General features: G+C 40.2%; 1 protein-coding gene across 1 annotated transcript in view; it reads right to left on the bottom strand.

The window, feature by feature from the left end:
* LOC311043975 (uncharacterized protein) overlaps window positions 1-8,939 on the bottom strand; it is a gene marked incomplete at both ends in the record, with an annotated part of 13,974 nt that extends 5,035 nt beyond the window's left edge. The window contains 2 exons of the mRNA XM_084055398.1: window positions 8,238-8,329; window positions 8,918-8,939. Of these exons, the coding sequence (XP_083911524.1) occupies window positions 8,238-8,329; window positions 8,918-8,939 (114 nt within the window). The remainder of the gene's footprint in view (window positions 1-8,237; window positions 8,330-8,917) is intronic.
* Window positions 8,940-10,179: the final 1,240 nt, after the last annotated feature.

The following is a 10,179-nucleotide window of genomic DNA, read 5'->3' as shown; positions in this document are numbered from 1 at the left end:
TGAGGTTTCATAACAACACTGTCGGATTTCTGCCAAAGAGTGGATAAGAACATTGTAGATAGGGATCTGTTTCTTTCATTCCAAATGTATTCGCTTATTAGCAAATTAAATCCAACATAATTAATACAAATACAGAATAAATCGCCAGACACATTTATCCTTATCACATCCTCCAGATCAGAGGTCACAGCCACTCTCATTCCCCCTATGGTTTCTTCCTTTAACCACTTTAAACCCTACTACTGTATAGGAAACCCCCCAGGAGTCTATACAGTTCTTGGTTTGTGGATCCCCTTGAAAACGAGATGGTTCATGTCAAGGTGTTATTCCCGATAAAGAATTTCAACACACCTCCTTTTTCCCCTCTACACTGAATCTCTTCGCAGAAACTGCCTGATAGCTGATCTTGTAGATCTGCTAAATGTTTGCCAAATGTTTGCCTAGGGCAGTGGTTCTCAAAGTTGGGTCCGGGGAGAGGGGGGGCGGTCCTTCAGGGTGTCCTCAGCTAAATTATTGATAGTTAAAGGGTCTACACCATGAATTTGAACTTTTTCTTCTTTTTTGTGTGTTTTTGGTCTCCCATACCTCTCTTCTATCCTCAAAAATACCCCAGTTTGAACACTCAGGCTTTCACAGCAAATCTGGGGTTTTCTGTAAATTGGTCTAAAAACAGGCCAAACTGATTTGGTCCCCCTGCCTACGTAGGCAGGGGGAACAATTCCTCCCGTTTTTCAGTTCCAACCAAAAAAATAAATAATAATAATAATAAAAAAAAAAAAAAAAATTCTTCTTTTTTTTTTTACTTTTTCCACACAGAACCAGGAGATAACATGCATACAAACTGGCTCAATAGCGCCCCGTGCCAAACAGGACAATGTGGCATTGCAGGTGAAAGTGCTTTATAAGCCAGAGAGAAGTTAGTTGGAATGAGTATATCTGAGTCTCAAACCTTTTGAAAAACGTTTGAGGGACATACACAATATGATATTAACACTTCGCCTGCCAGAGTTATTTCAGATTTTTTGCTGTTGTCTGCCAGAGATTTTTCATTGAAATTTAAAAAGTACTCAGGAGCCGAGATACATCATTTTTAAGTTTTAAGTTAACAAGGAAGTGGATGGGAGTCTTTTCCTTCGAAAAATCATATCTCCTTGGTCTTTGGGTCAATATTTTTTCATTTTTTTCAATAGAACGCATTTATGCGATCTTGGCGGCCAAGTGCGCTATTTAATAGATCGCATTTATGCGTGATTGGCAGGAATTGAGTTAAATATTATTATTATTTTTTTAATTCATGGTGTAGACCCTTTAAGAACCAAATGGACCCTTACCGGTGTGTAACGGGGGTCCGTGGCCTAATCCATACCAAAATAGAAGTCCTTGAAATTAAAACGTTTTAGAACCACTGCATTAGGGTTCATGTGATGAACTATCATAGTTTCCCTATAGCTTTATCAAAGTGTTGTAGCGTGTTGTACACATATCTCCACTCTGTTCCTAAATCTATACATTCTACACATTTTTAAAATTGTTTTGTTTTCTCTTATCTCACTCAGCTGTTTCCTCTTTGTTTTGTGGCCCTTAAACACTCCCTCTTTCTTTCCTTCTGCAACTTTTCTCTCTCTATCGCTTTCTATATCTCTCTAACAAACACAAATGACAAGAATTGTGTACAGGACCAATATGCACGTATATGGGTGAGATGTCCTTGGGGTTCACCGCAGTGGTCACTTTTTGGATCAGATTCAGCCAATTTGGCTTTACTACGGTGAACTGTGCATTTACCTGAATTAAGTTCAGTGCGCATGATGTAGATTAATTAAAACGCCTGTCCACCAATCATCCACCAGCCCCATCCTCAGCTTTCATTCCCTTTTAAATTTGAACTTGATGTGTTTTTGGTCAGATGTTTAATATCGGCATGAATATTTAGAATGAATCAGTTCTAAACTGGTGACACTGAGAGAAGTGTTTCCCACTTTAGATCATTAAAGAGATATTTTTTTCACAAACTGACGGATATGGAAGTACCTAAATAGATTGAATTCAGTACAGACAAAGACTGCAAGACACATATACATTTTCTGATCCGTGTCGTAGGTCTCCCATTGCAGATAACGGCAAGCACCCGGCAAAGGTGTGTCCCCTACTGCCACAGCAGCATGACAGGATCTGTCTGGTCCTCCTTTCAGGTGCACCGTCCAGCACATCTAGCTCTCTCTCTCTCTCTCTCTGTCTCTGTCTGTGGGTTTTTCAAATTGTATTTTTCTTTTTAATTTGCCCTGTCTTTGCTCTTTCTGTTTTCCCTTTCTATCTCTCTGGAAACGTCATCTTCTTGTCAATGTGAAGCTGAAAACATGGCACTCCTAACTCCTTAATATTCCACAATAAAATGTTTCTGACAGCACTGAATTAATTCAAAATCAATTTGACTGCAGCTGCTTCACCTTTGCCACGTGCATTCCGTCAGAGACTTGAGTCAGGGGTGGAAATGAATTTTAGGCGGCCTGTGTTTTCATTTAATTTCCCATCTCGTGAAGAAGTCAACAAGTCATCTTAACACTAGATTTATCTAGATTTATTAAAGATGGTGATGAGTTTTTATTTAAAAAAAAGTTTGTTAGAGCTCCAGATTAACATAGTAATCATTGCTAGAGTGTTTGTTCAGTAACAGGGGTCTCCCCATCTCTCCAGCTCTTTAGTAAACATAAAATACTTTTTTCAGGTCAGGATACCAATTTTATCCAATCAGGAGTGAGAACCCTACAAAGCTCATTTATTAGCCTACATTTTATAGTGCTCCAGCTTCACACTTGTCTGCTCTTCTTTTGTTTGTCGTTCTTTTTTGTTTCATCTCTTCCAATTTCACTTGTTTATCCTGTATACTGCATGAGTTCTCTCTCCTGATCGGAAAGAAATTGATATCACAACCTGAAAATGAATTTTCTGTTTAGTGTTTACTAAAGAGCTTAAGAGACGGGGAGATGTCTGTTACTGAACAAACACTCGATAACAATGATTGTTTAACACTTATTTTAAGAAATGAAATATCACTTACGCCACCTATAAAGGGATAGTTCACCGAATTTTTTTTCTTTTTTCTATCGATTAGTCACCCCATGGAGACTTGAATTCATGGATATGTTTTAGTTTTTGTCGCATTCCTAAGCCAATAATGTGATGCCCAGCGGACCGGTAGGCAGCTGTTCCGGTACACAAAGGAGACTCTGTGTGTCTCCTACCGGAACCGCTGCCGGTCATCAAAATATTGGCTTAGGAATGCGCCAAAAACAAAAGTAAATATCCACAAATTCAAGTCTCCATGGGGTGAGTAATCGATAGAAAAGGCACACTTAAACGTTGCAGATGGCAGTTTAGAGGGCACCTCTCTGGACAGTTGACACACGCTTGCACCACCCGTAGCTGCATTTTAACCTAACGACCTCGGGCAGAGACTTAGAGCGGATCGATGGGGGGGGGGGGGAGAGCGGCTGCGGAGGTGGAGCAGAAGGAGCCCTGTAGAGTGGCTGTAATTGGCTCCTCCATGTACTGTAAAGTTCTGCAGACCAGCAACAGCAGCAGCAGCAACAAGCGAGAAGGGCCAGGCGACGAGACAAGGTGCTCCTCTCTCTCTCTCTCCTCTACAGTTGTTACTTACTGTATATTGATTAAGTCCCCTGAGACGAGGCTGCTTGGTGGCAACGCGGCACCAACACTCCTGCTGGCAGACCCCTGGATATTACTGTCAGACACTCGGCAGAGCTGTGCATAATTTTCTCCCCGACCCTGGGGGCCGCCTACAGTGTATGATAGCCAATGTCGCACTTAGTCACACGAAAGTGTCCCGTGCCAAAAGTATAGCTGATCTGCAAGCTCACGATGCTTCGCGCCGTGACGCATTGTGAGCTTGTAGATCTGCTATTGCCACTGCCACTGTCACACTGTCACTGAAATATAAATGTGGCATAACTCCACATTGTTAAAACATTATGTGCAACTTCCACTCCTGCTGCAAACAGGCCAACAATGTGCCACTATCCCATCTCCTCTGTCTGATTTGCTGTAGCACTGGACATGAAAACATACTGTATACTTCTCCATTATCACACAATCTCAGCGATGTGCAGTGGAGGCATTTCGTATTGTAATGACTGATGGAAATGCGCCTTGTATATGTGGTGTGTGCCCTGTAACTGCCCCTACTACTGATTTCCCCCCAAATACACAAATGATTGTTATGAACACAACCCAATGACATAAAGTTTACCCTGCCGTCCATTGTCTGTGGCATTGTTTCTCAGACTTTTTAATGTCAAGGACCCCCAAAATAATATGTATTTGGCTGAGGACCCCATCAGAAAATATTTTGTGCCAGGGACCCCCATACAAGATTGTTAAAATGTTTCAAAAACATACAAAATTGGTTGACAATTTGTTGAAAATAACCGATCTACAACATCGGCTATTTTCAAATAGCCAATGAGTTAAAGTGGTTTAAATGATTTTGATGCTATATTAACACAGTTATTAACAAAGTTATTTGTTCTCAAAGAGAAACTTTAATAAGTTAGTTGTTCAAATTGATTTGAAAATACAAAATATTGGTTAAAACATCAAAATCGCTGGTGCAGGGCTCTCCAAAATCGTCTCTCCTAAACCAATGTACAGCCCAGTATGGCATTGGATTCATTCAAATCCAATGGCAGATAAAGCAACTGGACAGCAGGTTGCCATGCTTTCCACCAAGACCAAACAGCAGGTGTCAGCAGTGAGAGACTATACACAAGGGGGGGATTGGCATTTTGACTAAATTGGGAGGAGAAAAAACAACAACTTTAGCAGACAAAACAGATGCAGAGCCCTGGAATGCAGCCATTTGGTCTGATTATGCGATTCGTTTTCCCTTAATGGTGTCGGTAAATGTTTAAATTGTCAACATTACGACCCTGTTGCATCTATGAATCTATTATTTAAAGCTCCAGTTCAACAGCTGCAATGTTGTGAAACCATTGCAGAAATTCAACATTTGCCTCTATACTCCCTGTGAACCATAGAACGCCAAGTCCAGTGTCATGGTTTATTAGTTCACAAACATGCCTACTGTATCTCTTTGATTGGTTCATAATGACTTTGTTTTGAAAACACAGAGAGAGAATAAAGTCAGCCCAACTATGTAGACTTTGAGGGTACAGTAAACACAAGGGTGCTGGATTTTTTTAATGATGTAATAATACCAGTAATATACATTAGCGTTCCCCATATCATTCTAAAAGAAAGTTAAAACCCCAGCCTTTAACTAACATTACAGCTTCATGAGGACTCTCACTTATGCATTTCAGAGGGAGTGTATTTTCTGCTGTAATAATTGCAAGCTGGAAAGGAAAGTCAGTTCATAGTTGGCATTGGCAAGATAAACACATTCACATCTAAACTTCTTATTTTATTCATTTTCAAAAGAATGACTGGAACAGTCTTATCACCATAACAGATCTCAAATAAGAGGGAAGTAAGTTGGCCAGTGTCCACGGTAAGGCTAACCTAGGCTTGCCTATTTTATTTCATTTTTGTTAGCTGTGTGTTTTTGTATTTAGTGGTTTTACATAGACCATAATGCCTAGCGGCTCTCCAAAATATTCTAGAGAGTAGAAACAAACAGAGAGCCAACATCCACTGCACGCCTGTATAACGTGGTTTGCTTGCATCATTCTATCTTTCCCAATTTCTTGGTGGTATGAAACCACTTGAACAAACTTGTGTGAAATCACAGTTGAGGCAGGAGTCACAAAAAGTACTGACTCAGGACCGCACACCCAACCGGTGGTGGACAGAATAAAGTATATTTAATTGACTACTACTTAAGAAAATGTTTTGAGTATCTGTAATTTACTTGAGTATCTGTATTTTTGGATGCTTTCACTCCACTACATTTCTAGCAAGAGAAAAAGTATTTTATGAATATTCCGACAAGTTGTGAAAAATATGAGAATTTGTTTTCTAAAATCGTGAAAATAGCAGATCTATAAGCTCACAACACGTCATATCATAATGCGTTGTGAGCTTGTATATCTGCTATAAGTATATAGAGTTTAATTGGTTAAGAAAACATCCCCCACCTGGTGGGTTTCCCCCCCCCCCCCCTTTTTTTCTCCACAATCATATACAACCCTGCAAATATGCTCGGTTGATTTGTGCCCTTGGGGAATTTGGATGTAATATAGTATTACATAATAGGCAGAGACGGTGGCAGCATGCTCCACAGAAAGCTGCCTTGCTGATAGAGTGATGTCAGCTATTGTTCATTTATGTGTCTCTGTCTCCCTCTCTAAGATGCTATCCGTTTAAGGACCTGGTGGCGAGGATCCCAGTCCTCCTGCTTGAGTGTAATGGCAGGCACACAGACTTGGCTGGGGCTCTGCTTCTTAACCCATTCAATCCGGGAACGCATCTGTGTCATTTTCGATTTTAGCTTTACAGTATAGAAAAGCTACAGTATAGATCTACAAGCTCATAGCGCGTCACTTCGTGCCGCGCTATGAGCTTGTAGATCTGCTATTTTTGAAAATGTGAGCAAATCTTTGAATACATTTTTTTTTTAAAGCAAACATTTTTAAGTCAAATCTTTGCTTCTTGGGGGTCGCTGGAACAAAATATTTTGAAATAAGGGGCCAAATACATATCATTTTGGGGTCCTTGACATGAAAAAGTTTGAGCACCACTGTAGCAACATACGTTTTTCAGAAAACTGATTTAGAAGACATTTTTTAGAATCGGCCTGAGCTCTTAATGGTTTAACAGCCGAGAAAAACTGAGCGCACACACTGTCTGTGGCTCATGGAGAGTTCCTGGCAAGACACTATTTTTAGGCTCGCATTGAAGAGGCACACTTCTTCCCTCTTGTATAAAAAAATCCATATTCATGCTGGAATTCTACTTTCTAAACCTGAGACTTTGCTATCTGTTTGCATCTTGCTTAGCTCTGAGTCTGTCTTCTTTTGCAGTCGCTCGCTCTATATAGAATCCATAAAGTTCAGAAAAAAAGAACGTAAACAAACCCACAGGCACTGGCACTCAGTCAAAGCAAAAATACACAGTAACAATGCCAAATAGTCCATGGGCCCAGGCCAGAGTTTTCACTAATTGGTACAACCGAAGGTGGCACATTCTAGTTTGGTACTTTGAAAAAGTCTTTATCTCTAGATGAATGCTTTTCAAACGTTTTTTTTTGCCCAATGCACACCAATGGGAAAGTCAAAATCTCAAGGCACACCTGTATTCATAGCAAAAATAGCCTAGGTATTCATTGCGAAAATAACATCTACAAGCTCATCCAGAAATCAGTGAAATTCTAAATGGCACCAATCCGACAATAATCATTTAATATTTGGAAGGGATACAATCATACAGTATATTATACCACATTTCAGGGGTTTGTCAGAATGAGCAATCTGATTTTGAGTATCCCTTCCATTTTCAGGTAATGGACGCAGTACAGTGTTTCATTTGCAAGCAGTCTGTAGACAGAGGAGGGTCAACTCTTTGATGATATATATATATGGATACAGTTGTAGGGTGCCAGGTGGTACTTTTGCAGATTGAAATAACCGATTAAATATTAATTATTTATTATTATGAGAAATGTTACTCTCATCATACCTATATAATGGGGATATTTGAAAATCTATATAGGTGCAATGCACTGAGGTCAGGTGGTCAGTAAGCTGCCCTATAGCGTGTCTGATATCAGGTCTAGAGGGGCGAGTTCAAAATCTCCGGAGAAAAATTCTGTGAGATCCCATTGGTTCACCAATCTGTCTGTCAGCTCCCGCCCCGCCCCATGCCCCTCCTCCTCCCCCAATGTGCAGCATTGAGAGCCCTGACATCACAACATTTGGAGCGGCGCCCACTGCACTCTGGTTGGTTGGGGAAATGAAACACTTCATATTCCAGGAACGTCAACAGGCTGGTCCAGGCTCTTATTTTTGAGCAAAAATAACAAAATAAAAGCCTGGAGATCGAGGCTAGGTGGTCAGCAGCACTGACATACGCATGGAATGGAATGCATTTCATTTTCATGATGACTGGAACATCCCAAAACAATAGTACAAAGCACATGGCCAGCTAGTAGCACCATCCATGGTGCAGCTGTGAGGTGGTCATCCATCGGGACTGGCTGGCACCATAGCGGCCCCTCGCCAGCACAGAAGAGGCCCGGGTGGAAGCAGAGAGGCGCTGCTCACCAGATGTCCCTCCACCGAGGACGGCAGAGCCCCCAGGCCGTGGGAAGAGAAGGAGGCATCTGCCTTGGCACCTCCGGGAGTCCGGAACTGTGCTGGAGTACGAGGGGTAATGGGACACTCCTCAGATGGGCGCTGTGTAGCCAGTGGTGGAAAAAGTACTCAAATTCTTTAGTTAAGTAAAAGTATCGATACTGCAATATAGAAATACTCTGTTACAAGTAAAAGCCCAGAATTCAAAATTTACTTGAGTAAAAGTACAAAAGTATTAGCATCAAAATGTACTTAAAGTACCAAAAGTAAAAGTACTAAAATGTTTTGCTCACAACGCGTCGCGGTGCGACGCGTTGTGAGCTTATAGATCTGCTATTTTCAAATAGCCTAGGTATAAAATAGGGTTAAAGTGGTTAATGTATGTTTCATAATATCATAATTTATATCTGAAAAGCAACTAGTAACTAGAGTTTTCAAATAATTGTAGTGGAGTAAAAGTACAATATTTGCCTCTGAGATGTAGTGGAGTAGAAGTAAAAGTACTGAAAATTGGAAACAACCAAGTAAAGTACAAATACCTCAAAATTGTACTTAAGTACGGTACTTCAGTAAATGTACTTAGTCACTTTACACCACTGTGTGTAGCCCGTAGGATGGACTTCCCAGCATGCCTCGGGGCACGCACTGACCTTCATTGTTCTGTTGTGCCATTGCGTTATTTCTTATGAGGAATGGGTTATGGGAATTCATTAACTTTTATGGGAAGCGAGCGATAGGGTAGTTACAGGGATCACCGCTCCCTTCTGTGTTCACGGTTTGAGTTGTTTGGAGTTTTGTGTGCTCCCTGCAATTCCTCAAAATATATAATATAAAGGAGCAGTTCAGAATGCTCTGACATTTAAAACTGCCAAAATAGTTCCTAAATTGAAATGGTAAATGAAAATGTGTCCTGTATAGTATATCAGAACATTAGATTTAGACGATTTCCCAAGAGATGCAAGTCTTTAAAAATGTACTACTCTGGTGCGTTTCCAAGATGGAATCCGAGTGAACCAGCTTCTCTTAGGCTTTGCTTTTTTGATGTAGCTTAACCTTCTAAAAATGTCTTCTAAATCCCAACAGCATTCTGAAAAAACGTATGTTTCTATATCAGTGGTGCTCAAACCTTTTCATGTCAAGGACCCCCAAAATGATATGTATTTGGCCGCCGACCTCTATCTCAAAATGTGTTGACCCCCCAGAAGCAAAGAATAGAGTTAAAAATGTTCGCTTTAAACAATATGTATTCAAAGGTTTGCACACATTTTCAGGATTTTTCAAAAATAACAGATCTACAAGCTCGTAGCACGGCACTCGGTGCCACGCTTCGAGCTTGTATATCTGCTATTTTTGAATAGCCAAAGTGTAAAATAATGCTTTTTAGCTAAAATCAAAAAAATAACACAGATGCGTTGCAGGTCTTAATGGGTTAACTTGTATTTTATGTGTTAATGCAGCATCATGTTTGTTTATGCTGGACAGAGGAGTCCTATGCCTGATGAAATTGGTATCCCAAACTGAACATTTATTTTCTATTTTACTAAAGAGCTGGAGAGCTGGGGAGACTGTGTCATTACTCTCCATAGCAATTATTAGTGTCTGAATATAGAGCTGTTTAACACTTCAACAAAATAAATTAAGACTCCTCTTCAGAGTAACTTTCCCAAAGGAAGCCAGGTACATTAGCCCACTCGTAACTTCAATTATATTCTAGATTTATTTTAATTGGTAAAAAAAAAAGGTAGACTCAAAAAGGAGAATGAGTGGTTCCAAAACAAAAAAAGCAATTTATATGAAAATTACAAGAGAAATGATTTAGAGATGTGAGCTGTACCTCTTGGGGTGCATTCTTAAGTCCACTCTGATGCTCTCAATCAAGAATGAAGACAGTAAGGTTTATGTGTCACTACTC

This window comes from Gymnoscopelus microlampas (genome assembly GCF_963454915.1).
Source record: "Gymnoscopelus microlampas genome assembly, chromosome: 4".
In the NCBI taxonomy this organism is placed as follows: Eukaryota; Metazoa; Chordata; class Actinopteri; order Myctophiformes; family Myctophidae; genus Gymnoscopelus; species Gymnoscopelus microlampas.
This window is presented reverse-complemented; position numbering and strand designations above follow the sequence as displayed.